Raw genomic sequence first — 15,992 nt, forward strand, 5'->3', positions numbered from 1 at the left:
GATGCTGCAGGTCTGAAAATAAATGGTGTGTTTTGTCCTACTGCAAAGATGAATGAAGTGTTGAAAACTTAAGCTGGTGTGTGCTTTGTGTGTGTGTATGTGTGCAAAGCCACGCAGCTGTCAGTGCTGCAAGGAATCACCGGGCTCTGCTGCTGCTGCCAGGGGCTGTTTGTGGATGCTGATGTGGGGGCTTTCAACAGTGCACACAAAATGAGCAATCTGTGGCGTGATGGGCTCGTCCCTGCCCGGCTGGGGGATGTGATGGCTGCAAATTCCTCCTCTCCATTCCCTGCGCTGCACTTGTCCTTTGATTACAAAAGGACAGCTCTCGAGGGATGTCGCTGTGCATTTTCCTGAAATAAAATAATAGCTCTGTGTTTTGTGACCCTGGAACTTTAGGTCCTGCCAGATGCTAATGAACCAGTGGAAAACATCCAGGCCTGGTAATTGCTGTGAGCCACAGCTGTTTGTGCTTGGTACGCGGTGCCGGCTCTCGCCTCCGCGCCGGCTGCGCCCTCTGCTCCTGCCCCGAGGGCCGGGATCGGGCACTGAGGGCAGGGAAATCCTGGAATGGGACTGTGTTCCTGCCCCCAGGGCCGGGATCGGGCAGGGAAATCCTGGAATGGGACTGTGTTCCTGCCCCCAGGGCTGGGATCGGGAAGTGCGGGCAGGGTAATCCTGGAATTGGGATCTGCTCCGGCCCCAAGGGCCGGGATCGGGCAGGGAACTCCCGGAGCTGGCCTCTGCTCCTGCCCTAAAGCCCCGGGATCAGGCAGTGAGGGCAGGGAGATCCTGGAATTGGGCTCTGCTCCTGCCATAAAGCCCCGGGATCGGGGCAATGCGGGCAGGGAACTCCCGGAATTGGGCTCTATTCCTGTCCCAAGGGCCGGGATCGGGGCAGGGAACTCCCGGAGCTGGGCTCTGCTCCTGCTCCAAGGGCCGGGATCGGGGCACTGCGGGCAGGGAACTCCCTGGAATGGGATTGTGCTCCTGCTCTAAAGCCCCGGGATCGGGCAGGACAGGCAGGAACTCCCTGGAATGGGACTGTACTCCTGCCCTAAAGCCCCGGGATTGGGCAGGACAGGCAGGAACTCCCTGGAATGGGACTGTGCTCCTGCTCTAAAGCCCCGGGATCGGGGCAGTGCGGGCAGGGAGATCCGAGAATTGGGCTCTGCTCCTGCCCTGAAGCCGTGGATCGGGCAGTACAGGCAGGAACTCCCGGAGCTGGGCTCTGCTGCTGCTCCAAGCCCCGGGAGCGGGGCAGGACAGGCGGGAACAGCCCCAGCTGGAGCGGGCGGTGTGGGGCGGTGGGGCCGTGAGGAGCCCGGCTCTGTCGGCAGCAGCCCCGGCACGGCTGCGGGAATGCGCTGCTGCCGCAGGGGCTGGAGGAGCAGCAGCAGCTGGGGAGGAAGCGAGGCTCTTGCACTGACCTGATCTCAATCAAATCCACAGCCAGATCTGTCCCCTTTATTCATTTGCTGCTTCAAAAACCAGCTTTTGAGGTGCAGAAAATAGAAGGTGCTGATAAGAGCCAGTGTTTTAGTTTTCCTTTTGTGTTGCTCCCTAAAGGAGACCTTTTAATCAATTTTTAACATCTCCAGTTCCAAAAAATAGCTGGGGTATTTTACCACCCTTTTAGCCCAGGTTAATTCTCCCACAGGAATGCAGAATTAAATGGAGGGTGGGAATATTTTTCTGTGGCAGCCTAGCTGACTGCAGTGAGGGGGCTTGGAAAATCTTCATCCCAATTCCCTGTCTGAGCAGGGAAGAGTAGGAACCAAATCTGGAGTGTGGGTGAGCAGGGAAGGGCTCTCAGGGCAGAGCAGGGCTGAGCAGCCTCTGCTCCACCTAAGTGCAGTGACCATTATTGGCCAATATTGGTGTTTGGATCCCTTGTGTAAGTCCTAGTTTATGAAAAGTTCTAAAAACCTCTGTTGGCAGGTGAATGAGTAGCCAGGTTGTCAAAGGCACCACTTTGAGATAATGCACTGACACTGTTATCAGCACTGACAGTAGTTTTTAGGTGAGTAATGCTGACAAACTAGGTTTCAGGGTCTGTTTCAGCTGCTTTATATCTCTTGTGTGCACATATAGTAGGAGATGGTAAGTCAGTGGTAAATGTATTTATTTCATCTCACTCTTCCCATGAAAAAGATACCTAGGCCTAGAAAAAGTACAGGGAGTGATGAAAAGGCTCTGTGGAGACATGCACAGCCTACCTATAAGGAAAAAATTAATAGTCTGGGAGGTGTGATATAAGGGAGGCAAGCAAAACCTATAAAGTCATGATCTGAAGATGATGAGAAGCAAATTATCCTCTTTTGTTGGGATAGGATACTGTGAGACACCCACTTAAATAACCAGACAGCTGTCAAAAGCAGCAAAATGAGGTGACTTTCTTACTTCTGTAATGGAATTCTGAACCTCACTCATCACTGTATGGAAAGATGAAGAGGTTCAGGTACCCGTGTGACAAGTTCATGTCCATCTGTGTTATTACATGTTACACTACATTACATTTTTATTACATTACTGAGGGCACATCTTTGGACTCAAGATTCCTGACATTGTTTCCTTGTGCTTTGTGAAGTGTTTGGCCACAGGATGCTGGGCCAGATAGCTCTGGCTGCGTGCAGCAGCAACACAGGAGGCTGATTATATCCATCCTTTAGTTTGTAACTCGATATTCACTGCTCCGGGGATGCACAGAGCTGCGAGGTTTGCAGCCAGATCAATGTATCTCCTTAAAGCAGAGCCAGGGAATGGGGCAGTGTTTCTGAACAGACAGAAGAACAAAAATTAGCTCATTTTCGTAGTGGTGGTTGTTCTGTTTGGTTTGGTTTGGGAGTTTTTTGTGGTTTTTTTTCCCTTAGAGATGTTATTTTAAAACACGAGCCTGACAGCATCACAGCTTACCAAGGGTGTTTGTAGAGGGGGGCTGAGCAAGGGGGATCCAGGAGCGAGTCTGGCTCCTGAGGACTTGCTCTGGACGCACGGCAGCGTTACTGCAGCTGCAGAATCGGAAAGGAGATATTTGCTTTATGCCTAAGAGGCTTTATTGTTTCTAAACTATATATAGTCCTGTAATCTTGCTTTCGATGGGGGGAGGGCACGGCGGGACAGCCCCCAAAGCATCCCCGCCCTGCCTGCTGGGCGAGCGAGGGGTTAACGCGGGGCTCTCGCCGCGGACGAGCTCATTGTCAGAATAATGTTTAGCCAGGTGTTAATCTGTGTCTGGAGGGAAGTGCTGGAATTCATTATTCATCCCGCTGGGGGAGGTCACGGTCCTGGGCGGCTGCCAGCGCCGGAGCCAGCCTCCTGCCTTTACTGACATGTGCCATTTGTGATGAGGGCGGTGAAGTCCCCGTGAGGAGCGGAGCTGCGTGAGGGCTGGCAGCGGCGCCGAGCGCTCGGCAGCGAGCGAGAGAGACCGCGGGGACAGGGACACGGGCAGGGACACGGCAGGAAGGACGGACACGGCAGGAAGGACGGACACGCCGAGCCCCAGGGCACACAGCGCCTTCCCCGCCCGGCCCCCCGGCTCCCCGGCCCCTCACCCGAGCGCTGCGCTCCCCTCAGAGAGCTCCGGCTCCTCGGCGGGACAGGCTTGGGGTCGCGTTCGTGGCTTTCACCGAGGGCAGGAGGTGAGACAATGATCAAGTCCAGTTGGTTCTACGTCAAGTTCAAGCATGCCGAGAAGGTAAGCGCAGCCTCTGCTGCAGCCCTTCCCCCGGCACTGCTGGGGCTCAGCTGCTCCCCTCCCCTGGAAGTGTCACCGGGATTTGGTTTTCCTGTGACTCCACAGATAAGGCTGTGTCCCTGGAATGGTCACCAGGATTTGGTTTTCCTGTGACTCCACAGATAAGGCTGTGTCCCTGGAAGTATCACCGGGATTTGGTTTTCCTGTGACTCCACAGATAAGGCTGTTTCCCTGGAATGGTCACCAGGATTTGGTTTTCCTGTGACTCCACAGATAAGGCTGTGTCCCTGGAAGTGTCACCGGGATTTGGTTTTCCTGTGACTCCACAGATAAGGCTGTGTCCCTGGAAGTATCACCGGGATTTGGTTTTCCTGTGACTACACAGATAAGGCTGTTTCCCTGGAAGTGTCACTGGGATTTGATTTTCCTATCATTCCACAGATAGGGATGTTTCCCATGGAAGTGTCACTGGGATTTGGTTTTCCTGTGACTCCACAGATAAGGCTGTTTCCCTGGAAGTGTCACCGGGATTTGGTTTTACTGTGGCTCTACAGCCAAGTAACTTCAGCACGGTGCAGGTGGAGGAGGAAAGCTCAGATCTGATTCCTCCAGGGCTGTGTCGGGAAAAAAAAAAACCAGAGATAGTAGAGATGTGTTTGTTTTCCTCATGTGGAGCTTGAAAGGGAGGAATATTTCTTGTTCTGTGGAGCCCACTGAGTTGTGACCTGCTTCTGCAGGGAGATCAGTTGTTTCTTCTCCTCTAGTAGCTAAGTATTTAATTGTCCGTGATTATTACCGCAAGAAAGAAGTTTTATTGGTCAAAAAGTAGCAAGATGTATTGAAGACTCTTCGGTGTGGGGTTTACTGTGGAATTTGCTGTATTTGCCATTGACAGAACAGTGTTTTCTGTGGGATTTTCCTCTTGCACTCAGCTTCCACTTTATCTCTCCTGTGCCCTGGTACCCAGATGCCTGGGGGAAGCAGAGGAGCAGGGATGGGGAGGGAGGATGGACCAAGATTGTGCAGGAACCTGCTTAACAGTGGTGTATTTTCACTGGAGATCTCCTGGAGGGTTTCCTGCCCCAGGGTGGAGGCTGATCCGATTTCCAGTAGTGCTGAGGTGCAGGCAGAATGTGGATGCAGCTTTGCTGTTTCCTTAATCCAGCAAACTAGGGAAAAGAGCAAGACAACTTTTTATGAAAATACTAAGCAGCCTTGCTGTCTGTTCCCTAAACATCCTTGAGCAGTTAGCAACTTGCCCTTTTTAGAGCAGAGGGAAAACCCTTGCATGTGCCATTAGTCTGAAATTTTCTATTCTGGCAAATAGTCCCACATTGATTTATTTCTTCTCTTTGTGCCTCAAGTTATACTGCACCAGTGAAAGCATATATATTTCATTTAACAAAAAGCATATATAGTTCATTTAACAAGATTGTCCTGTCATTTATCCCAGGCTGCAAATAGAATATTTAACAGTCTCAGATGTAACTGTTCCATTTTGTTTGTTTTGGGCAGTCTTAAAAAGGCTGAAAAATCCACTGTATTAGGCAGTTATTATCCTCTTGATGTTTCTCTGCAATAATTCTATGTTCTTTAAAGTTATATCAGACCTATAAACATCTATAATTAAACAAATCACCTCAGCATATATAGCATATGGAAATTCCTGGAAATAATCTAAGGAATCACCAGTTATTTACCAGTGGGTGAGGTTGGCTATTTAAAACGCATGGGGATTTCTTTTTCCTCTACATTTTGTGATTCAGTTCCTTTCTATTTTTTTTTTTTTTTTGACACCCCTTGCAGTTGATCCAGAAAGCCCTGGAGTCCCTGAGCAGAGCAGATAATGTTCCTGCTCTGCTGTCACCGGGTGATTCTGTGCAGTGTTACATAACCTGTCATACCAGTTTTGTCAGAGTCAGATATTTTTGAGATCTACAACCTGGGAAATTTGAACATGGATGAAATCCAGGAAACCCATTTAATCTGTCTCCTTACAGTTTCTTGTGCCTTACAAGACTTTCTTCTGATCCACCAGGGAAGGTGACAAGTCTGTTCATCTGTTGGGGGAAAAAGCCCCAAACCATAATGTACAGGAAGGCAAAAACTGAAGTGCATGCCTGGTCTTTTCCTGGATTGCATGTGTGATAAGGGACTGTTCACCCTTTGTGTTGAAGTGGGGGTTTCCTAATGAAAGGCTCCTGGGAAGTTTTGGGAGGGCTGCACCCCCTTGCTGAATGCAGGATTTTGTGTCAATGTTCTTGTTGCAGTTGGGGCTTGGCTTGTTCTGATTCAGCTCCCAGTCTGGCTGTGAAAGTTGTGCTAGTGTGGCCTAGGTGTGAATTGATGCTGAATTTATTAAACTGATGCAGTTCTCTGGCTGGACACTCTGGGTACACGCTCCATGAAACAAGTATTTCTGCAATAGTGTAACCACACTGGCTTAAAAAATTAGGTCAAATTCTTTTGCAACTCCTCTGTGTTGTCATGGTCTTAGAAATTGGGTTTATGTGAGCTAAGCTGAAGACCTTTGAAATTCTCAAACCAGCTTTTTTCAGCAGTTTGTCTAAAAGGATTTAAAATCTCCCTTGGAGATGCACTTTCTCCTCTTAGCTGGCACAAGTGTGGGCTGCTGCAGGAGCCAGTGCTCCTCTGCCAGCAGTGGTGCCTGTGCAGCCACATGGGAGCTGCTCCCACCTGCACCTGAGCTGGTTTGATCCCTGTTTTGTGCTGGCTTTGTTTCCAGGCAGGTCAGTGTGTCCCAGTTCACTGGGAGGGTATGGCCCTGTGGGGTGTACCTGCCTGAGCAGGAAGGACACTGATGTCTCTTCTGGCAGCAGCCTGTGAAAACCAAATTAATTTAACTTTGCTCTCCTCATGTGGAAGTGTTATATAATCCCTGTTTGAGGGAGGTCATTTTAGGTTAGGAAGAGGTTGGGTCTGTGCCCTCCTGTGCAGTATCTCAGTTCATCAGAACTGGAGCTGCTCCTCCTGTGTGTGCTGACATTGCACCGCTCCCTCTTCATTCTCTTGTAAAGAAGTTCATTGACATTTTTACTGGCTGGCTGGCTTTGCTGAAGTTGACATCCTTGCCTCTGGCCATCACAAATATTTTTTTTTTTTCCTTTTGGTTTACTTCAGAAGATGTTGATGTCTGAGGACCCCACTTTGACAAAGTGTACATATTTATAGATAAAGTGCATATATTTATATACAGTCAGAGGTAACTGCAGGAAGCTTGTGTGCATTGCACAGTTTTGTTTCCCATACAGATTGTCAGCCTGTTTTATTCTCTTGGCATCACTGTGCTTCTCTGCCATAAACTGTTCCATTGGTTGTGTTTGAATGCTGCTCATCCCAGCTGGGTATCTACAGAGACCTCAGCCAAGGTGTGCTGATGGAACTGGCCTGAGCCTCAGGGACTGAACCCTCACAGGTCTTCTAGGGAGCTTCCAAACTCCACCTGGAACCTTGACATCTCTTAATCAGTTCATTCATGTCATCTGCCTGCTTGCCCAGTGGCTGCTCTGTGCAGGTAGGAACTGGTCATGCATTTGTGGCTGCAACACAAAGCCTGAAAAATGGTCACCTAAAGACATGTTGGAACTGGAAACAGGAGAGAAAGACATTGGTTAAGCTGATGTCCTTTGGTGTGTTAGTTTGCTGAAGTCATCCAAACAGTTTTTTTTCAGTTGTGTAGACAAGCAGGATAAAACCTTTTCCCAGCAGCACATTTTTAGTTGTGATTAAAATAACCAGATAATAAAATTAACCAAAGCAGAAATCTCCACAACATCATCTTGAGTCTATTATAAAGTTAATTGCTAACATTCTGTAATACAGACTGAAAGGAAGCCTACAGGATAAACTCCAAAGTTTCCATGTTTTCCCTTTCAAAGATTTAATATAAGGTCATTTGGCCACGAGCCACTTGGACATAATACCCATATTCAGTTTGAGTGCATTTACACTGGAATTAAGATTCAAAGGCTTCATGTGAATAATATTGCTGACACCAGAAAATCAGTTTAATCTGAAGGGGGAAAGAAAAAAGGCAAGCTCTTGGAAAAAATCTGTGAAATTCTAGAAAGTGTGGGAGACGTGTGGAGGGAGGCAGCGTGAGTGGGCAGCCTGGCTTCACGTGTGGCTGCCTGGATCTGAGGGAGCTTATGGATGAAAATGGAGGACTTGAAAGGTTTTGCTTTGTCCTTGAAAAGGCCTGTCCCTTGTTTGAGGTTCATTGATAGATATTGCTGAACTGAGGCAAAGCTTAATTTTCCTGTTCCCAGCAGTGCCCAAGGGAGAGAAGTGCTGTATTTCTAGCTAGAAAATTAGATTAAAACACCCACTACCTAGATCCAGGGTACATTCATTTCATCCTCTCTTGTAAGACTCTCACTACTCTGAAAGGCAGTTTACAGTTTTGACAGCTAAAATAAAAAGCCTGAAGGACAAGCAACCACTTTGAATGTTAGAAGGGCTTCATTTCCAGCAGAAAGATTTCAATTACAGTCATTTTCCTCCAGTAAGTACAAAGAGGTAAATGGAACCCCTGTTTCAAATGTTAAACTCACAGACTGCATTATTACCACTTGTACTTTGAAAGTAAAGGATAAAGCCCATCTAAATCAAAGCCCTGGTTCCAAATTACTTTTTAAGAGTATGATGAGGTCTGCACCCAGTAATTCAGCCACTCTGTGCTGAGCAGCACAGAGCACATCAAATGTGACTTCCATTAGGGCGTGCTGCTCTTGGGGGGGATCGAGGCAGGAAGCATCTTTCTTGACAAGCACTGAGACTTGCAACTTGAAAGGGCTGCTCTGCAGCTGGAAATTCATGAGTTGGCTGTATTTTTAGAGAATTCAGGGTTTTTTCCATCCCTGACTCTGCTCGTTATTTGTCTTGTCCCTTTTAGCAGTAGTTTGACAAAGATTTGGTTATTTCTCTCCTGTGTGGCACAACCTCTTCTCCCTCCCACTCCCCACAAGAAGGTTTTTCATCCCAAACCATTTCCTCCCCTTGCTGGGGTAGGAAACACCTTTCCACAATATCTGCTGAACAGATACTGCAATGTGCACAGTGTTTGCATAATGCAGTGCTCTGAAGAGCTGACAGCTGAGGTGATAAATCAGCCTTGTGACCTGAGCTCACCAGAACATTCATTGTGCCTGGCATGATGAACCCTCCCAGAAATCTGTACCCCTGCCTTGCTGGGTCAGGGGTCACTGAGTCTGGGTGACTTTTTGGGCCAGAGCTCTGCCCAGGGGCATGGGAGGAGTGCAGGGAGTGAAGCAGGAGAGCAGCTCCCTGCTCCCCTGGCACTCAAACCACTGGGAGGGTTGGGAACCCACCTGTTTCTTCACCAAAAGTGTTTGCTGGAGAGAATTGTGCTGATTTTATTTATTTATCTTTGTTGCTTCTTTGCCTCATTGCCTTGTTGGAAGGATTTCTGCAGGTGTGAAATCAGATGTTACTGCTTAATCTGATGGGGATGATCAGCAAAGGGTTCTGTTGTTCTGAATTACTCAGCACAGACACCTGGTTCACTATTTTTATCACTTTTAGCTGCTAAAATTTTCAATTTTTCCTTGCCTGCCTATGAATACTACAAGTTTGCATTTTTAAAGTTGTGTTGCAACTGTGACTGACAGCATTTTAGGGAAACGAGTGAGATTTGTCATTTTATATTCGCGTGAACAGAGATTAAATGTAATCAAGGAAAACAGATGTAGGGATTTAATTTACTTGTAAATACAAATTACTACAAATCAAAAAATCATAGAATGGTTTGGCTTGGAAAGGTCTTTAAAAAATCATCCAGTGCCACCCTTTGCCATGGCAGGGACACCTTGGAGCATCCCAGGCTGCTCCCAATGTCCAGCCTGGCCTTGGGCACTGCCAGGGATCCAGAGGCAGCCCCAGCTGCTCTGGGCACCCTGTGCCAGGGCCTGCCCACCCTCCCAGGGAACAGTTTTGTCCTAATCTCTGATCCAAATGTGCCCTTGTGCTTCAGGAGCCCGTGCTCACTCGGGACTCAGCTCTTCCCTGCCTGCCTTGGTTGTGTTACCCTGTGAGTGCCACTCAACCCTGTCACACAGAGCTGCCTTGCTTTGTGTTTTGGCCTTCCATTATTGCATTTTGATTTTCTGTGGCCTCTCAGTGAGCACAAGGAGCTTGCCAGTTGTGGCTGCAGCCTGCACAGCTGCTGTGCTTTGCCCACCAAAAGGGGCAAAGGGCTGGCAGGGGCTCTGAGGAGGTTTGTCCTTCCTTCCAGCCTCACTTGTGTGTTGGGCTGAGCACCAGCAGCAAACAGGGGCTTGTGTCTCCATGGCTTGGTAAGCCCAGAGAAGCAGGCAGGGCTGGAAGCAGAGGAGGGAATTCCATCCCTGCTCAGTCTCCAGCCCCAGAGGGGTGGGAGGTCAGCAGATCCAACTGAAGTACTTATTTCTTTTGCTTTATTTACATATTTGCTTATTTATTTTGACTGAAATGGATCTTTCTCAGGTATGCCAATTCCTGGTAGCTGGGCTGGTTCCTGTGTGGTTTTGGATAAGGGTGTTTAACTAAGCTGTAAATGTTTCTGATTTCTTTCCGTGTGCCGTTTGCTTTGTGCTCTAAATGCTTATCAGCAAGGGCCTCGACGTTTTTTAGGCTTTCCTGGGAATGTGCTAGAGATGTAAAGGGCTTTTTCTTCCTTGATCTGGGGCAGTGGTTGCATCCTGTGTGTCAGGATGACTCAGAGGCTGCTCCTGCCCGGGCAGGTGCTGGGAGCGCTGTGGGACTCGCAGCATCAGGAAGTCCAAGCACCACCTGCTTCCCCCTTGATATTTCTCACAAAGGGAGGCACTGGAGCAGAACTATTTAAGCATCTCAGTGACACTTTAGGATCCTCCCACTGCTAAGTGCATTTTTTGCACTTATGTGCAAAATAGGTGCAGTTTATTCCACCTGGAGCCAGCATCTGGACAGCTTTGTCTTTAACATGGATTGGATTTAAACCTCAAACTTTTCCATCCTTAGTCCTTGTTTTTTGCATATTCTTGTGAGACTGAGAAGAACTGAATACTAATGGGAATAGTCAGTGGCAGATAAAATAGCAGAGAAAAAAAAAAAAAAACTCTGTTACATTCTTCTGATGTAAATTTTTAATCAAATGTATTTTCTTCTGTTAAGCAACTTTTACAGCCCACTGCACAAAACTTACAACCAAAAACCTTTGCACAATGAACTGCATGTAATAGGCTAGCAATGCATCCATTACACATTTTTAGGTCTGTAATGCATTTAATTCCATTTTTGTGTGCATGGTAGTGTAGCCTTCAAAAGATAATTAGAATTTACTCAGTCTTGCCTTCATAGTTCCTTAGGTTTTCTTCCAATTGCAATGCTTTGGAAAACTTCATTAGACGTGGTCTTTTCTGTAACTAGAAGGAAATGCCATTTCAATACCTTAGGAAATTCTCAATCTGAAAGTTTTGTATCAAAATTTCTGAGATGCTTGTCCAGCCACAGTGAGCAGCATTCTGCAGCACAGCTGGGCTGAAGCGTTGGTAGATGTCAGGGTGCTGTAGCAGCAGTGATAATTACATTAAATAACAGTTCTCAATCTGAATAATTACAGGTGAGTTTTCTAGGAAGGTGTGGATGTAGCAGTGCCCTTTTTGCAGCTGATCAGACTCAGCACTGCCATCACCCTGTGTGTTCTTGTGGGGCTCCTGCCTGGGGCCCTCATTTCCAGCCCAGCTCCTGCCTCGTGCTGCCCTCACCTGCTGTCATGTCAGAGCTCCCAGCAGGCTCTGCCCTCAGGTCCAGCATCCCTGTTTGCATTTCCCCTCCCAAGCTGGCTGTGCTCCAGGGCTCCAGCTCCCCTCTGGGATGTGCCCATGACCCTGGGCTGGGCCTTGGTGGCTGCTGCTCAAGGTGGGAGGGAACCACTCGTGGTTCAACGCTCGCCGTGGGGAGGACACCTGAACAGTGACACTCATCAACTGGTGTGGGCTCAAAGGGACCTTAAAACACATCCCATTCCTTAAAACACATCCCATTCCTTAAAACACATCCCATTCCTTAAAACCCATCCCATTCCTTAATTCCTTCATACACTGCTTGGGCTCAAAGGGACCTTAAAACACATCCCATTCCACATTCCTGTTTACTGTTACATTTTCTGGAAAGATCCCTTCGCCCAGGATTTTTCTCCTGGGAAGCTGAGAAGCCTCAGAAAAAAAAAAAAAAAAAGAAAACAATAATTATCTGATTTGCTTCTCCTGTGTTGTGCTCCTGTGGAATGTGTTTGGAGATTGTTTACCCACAGGTGATTGTTCCATTGCATTCTGCTGGGAGTTGTTTTCACTCTTTGGCCAATCAGGGCCAGGCTGTGTCAGGATTCTGGAGAGAGTCACCAGTTTTCATTATTATCTTTTTTTCCTTTCTGTATTCTTTAATGTAGTATAGTACAGTATTCTTTAATATAATATATATCATAAAATAATAAATTAGCCTTCTGAGTACATGGAGTCAGATTCATCATTCCTCCCTTTGTCTGGGAACCCCACAAATCCAATAACATCCCATTCTTAGAACACATCCTATTCCCTGCCATGGGCAGGGACACCTTCCACTATCCCAGGTTGCTGCAAACCCTGTCCAAGCCCCTGAGCAGGGGCAGGGATGGGGCAGCTTCTCAGGGCAAACAGTGCCAGGTATGAGGAGCAATTCCTTCCCAGTCTGCCATCCATCCCTGCCCTCTGGCAGTGGATGCCATTCCCTGTGTCCTGGCACTCCATCCCCTGGACTCTCCATCTTTGCAGTGGCTCCTTCAGGCACTGCAAGGCCACACTGGGGTCACCCTAAAGCTTCTCCTGTCCAGGTGAGCATTCCCAGCTCTCTCTCTGGGCTTCTCTTCCAGCAGAGCTGCTCCATCCCTTTGCTCATCCTGGTGCTCCTCTCTGGGGCTTCTGTGGGGTTTCTCCAAGCAGGAGCTGCTTTCCCCACTGTGCCAGGAGCTGGCAGGCCCTGGGGCTTTGGAGCTTTGGGCAGGAGCAGTCTGAGCTCTGCCATGGCTGTGCCCACTGAGTCCTGCCCAGCTCTTGCAGGAGGAGGTGCTGGGTGTCCCCAGGGGACAGGAGTGAGCTCCTGCTGCCTTCCCTTGGGCTGCTGTCTGGGAGGGATCCTTTGGGGTGATGAGGCATTGCTGAGCACCCAGAAATGCACAGGAATTCTTCTGAGCCCCTGTTCAGGACCCAGCTTCTGCCTTGAGAGCCTGTGGTGTGTTTAACTCTGTAACCAGTAACGTGGAGGTACTTGATGGATTAATATTCAGGACACAGTAGATGAGAGAAACTGGCTGGGGAGATGTCACACACAATCTGTTCTTTTTGAATTCCTCTCTGTTTTGAAGCTTGATTCACCAATTCTGTAGGTGGGAAGGAAAAAAAATTACAGGCTTACTCAGATTTTTAAATTTTTTATTCTCCCCTCCTGGACTTCATTTGCCTGAGGGCTAGTTCTGCCCTTTAATTATTTAAGAACTGGGTTTTGTTTACAGTTTGTAATAAAGCTGATAAAAGATTAACAAGGTGCTTGTGAATCATTTTAAGCAAATTAAAGCTTTGAAAGACTTACAACTGCAAATATTTGAAAATTGTACAGCAGAAAAAATTAGAGCAGACCAGAGCAGATAATCAAGTTATTGGATTTGTTTGGGAGAAAAAATAATCTTGTTTGCAATCAGATGTGAGAGCAGCATTGTCTGCTCTATGAAATATTTATATGTGCTTTTAGCAAATTTGGAGACACTGGTTGTATGAAACAGCACCAGGCCTGTTAAAATCCTGTTTTTTATGGTGTGGGGTAGGTGCAGGGCCAGAGCAGAGCATGGGGTGCAGAGGGGATTCTGAGTGGGATTAGTGTGCCCAAGTTCACTTAGCAGCAAGCCTGTGCCAAACCATGGGTGCCTTATGCTGCTTTTAGGGACTCTGGTGTCTCTTCCTGAAAAGAGTCCTAATGAAATAATGAGCTCTGAGCTGATTTCCATGCAAAAGTGAAATTAGGGAGGTTCTAACTCCATTCCTAGGCACAGGTTTTGGGGTTCTAATGGATATTTCCATCAAAACATCAGCACTGGCTCAGTAGTGGTACAAAAGACTAAGCAGCTAAAGATAAGGGGGTGTGCTAAGGATGGAACAGAAATTCCTGATTTACCTGTGTCATGGCCATGTGCTGCTCTCATCATCCCCTCTCCAAAGACTGGCAGACACTGAGGGCTCAGAGAAGAAATGCAAGGCTGTTCAGAGGGGTCCCACTGCTTCTGTGTGAGCAAGAACTGAATGAGCCACAGCCCCTCAGCTGGGTGGGTAAGGAAATTGAGACCTGGCAGAGGTTTGGGAATTGGGGCAGGACACCAGGAAGGTGGGAATTTTCACTGCCTTGTGGCACAAGGATGGGGATGCCAGAGGGAGCTGGTAAGAGCCCAGCTGAAGGAGATCAGAAGTAGGTGGTTACTTGGGAAGGTGTTGGCCAGAGCACTGGGTGTTGCCAAGGGAATTGTAGATGCTAAAAGTTTACATCACCTGTGGGAAAGTGGGCAAATTAATGGAAAATAAATCAATGGTTTCCCACTGAACAGGCAGGAACCCTGTCAGGAGCTCAGTGAGTGACTGGTGGTGGAAGCAAGGGGGAAAGATGTAGGCATATAAATAGAGAGACAGGAGTATTATATGTACTTATTCTATTTTTATTCTCTTCCTTTGGACACCCATTTATGGCCACTGTTGGAAAGAGGATGCTGAGCAAGCTGAGCCTTTGATCTGGCCCAGCACAGCCGTTCCCTGTGCTGGTGGCACTGGGGCAGCTCTCTGTGACACATCTTGTCCTGTGTGATGGCTGCTGCATAAAACACACGTTCTGCAACACCCACCAAGCTGTGCAGCTTTGGATTTGGCTGTGGTTGTTACCTTCAGACAAGGCATGTCCCACAGTGATTACAGCGTGGGACTAATTGCTGGATTCCTCATTTTCACTGAAAGTGCTCTGGGTCTGGGAAGGAGGATTGCACACTGCCTCTTCTCTGTGCTTCATTTTCTCCAGCCATGAAATGGGTGTGAGGGCATGGGTGTTACCAGGAGTATTGTCTGTGCAGCATTTTGGAAGGAATTCCAGTGCACTTCTCTGAAGCCATTGGACAAGGCACAGAACCAAGAGAAGGCAAGCAGCATTCCCATTGCAGTGTCCCCAGAAAAGTTTAAAGATGGGTGAATTAATGCATTGCAAAGCTCTTCAGCACCCCAGTGAAAAATCAGGACAAACCTTTAATCCTAAATTACATTCACAATTGAATGAGGTGACTGGAAACTTCTGGGAGCAGATGAGGAGAGTTGGAGTCTAATTAAATGGAGTAATTTTATTCCTTTGGGGATGAGCTGTGAAAGCCAACACGGTAACACAGCAGGTTCAAAGATCTGTGTGTAGGCCCTAATCTGCTTAAAAGATGGGATTGAATTTCAGTGCCTGTATCATAAACTTGAGTTCAGTAACTAAATGGTTCCTTTCTTGAGCATCCAAATATAAACTGGGAAAGAAGGCAGAGGAGCTTAAAGGAGGGGAATTAAGCTATGCCTGTGCACAAATGCTGCCTATAGCTCAGTGATAATCACAGAAATATTCTGAAAGCTCTTTCTGACCCCCCTTTTCAGCTGTGTGGCAGCTCTAACACACCTTGTTAGAGTTGTGCTTTGAGGCAAACATCATCTGTAGGTCTCAGCAATGCTTAAATGTCTCCTTTCTCCTTCCCCTATGGCTGATGTTTCTGCTTTGCTCTTCATGTTTGGAAATGAATTGTGAGCAGTGAGAGCTGGCAGGGTGCTGGGGCTGAGCCCTGCCAGCAGGGCAGGGGGTCCCCATCTCAGGGTGCACGTGGGTTGCATTACTCTGCAGCTTTACTCAAGCAGGATTTGTAGCTTCCAATGCTCTACACAATACAGATGTTGGAGATGAACAGATAGTGCTTCTATTTCCTTGTTTAGTGTTCTGTCATTTCTGTGTTGTGATCAATCTTTGTCCAACCCTCTTGAAACTTGGCCTGTGTTTGTTGTTCTCTCTGTGATTGTCAGTGATCTCCTTTAAAAGCCCAGGATCCATTCCATCTGGTCCTAGGAACTTGGCAGCTTGCATGGCAAGCAAGAGCTGATTTTTTTTTTTTTTTTTTCTGTGAGTGCTAGTTCAGAGAAGTCAATTCATGGCTAAAAAGATTAAATTCCTAAATCAGAAAAGCTGGAAAAAATGTAACAATGGC

General features: G+C 47.5%; 1 protein-coding gene across 7 annotated transcripts in view; it reads left to right on the forward strand.

Moving 5' to 3' along the window:
- Positions 1-15,992, forward strand: part of AUTS2 (activator of transcription and developmental regulator AUTS2) — an 805,512-nt gene that overhangs the window by 265,866 nt on the left and 523,654 nt on the right. The window contains exon 1 of one of the 7 annotated variants that reach the window (XM_071448250.1): positions 3,336-3,700. The exons of the other annotated variants lie outside the window; for them this stretch is intronic. Coding sequence (XP_071304351.1) covers positions 3,653-3,700 — 48 coding nt within the window. The 5' untranslated portion in view covers positions 3,336-3,652. Of the gene's footprint in view, positions 1-3,335; positions 3,701-15,992 lie in introns of those variants that run through there. 7 annotated transcript variants of the gene reach the window in all.

The sequence above is a fragment of the Agelaius tricolor genome, unplaced genomic scaffold, assembly GCF_023055355.1.
Source record: "Agelaius tricolor isolate 1412-34295 unplaced genomic scaffold, bAgeTri1.0.p SCAF_25, whole genome shotgun sequence".
Taxonomy (NCBI): Eukaryota; Metazoa; Chordata; class Aves; order Passeriformes; family Icteridae; genus Agelaius; species Agelaius tricolor.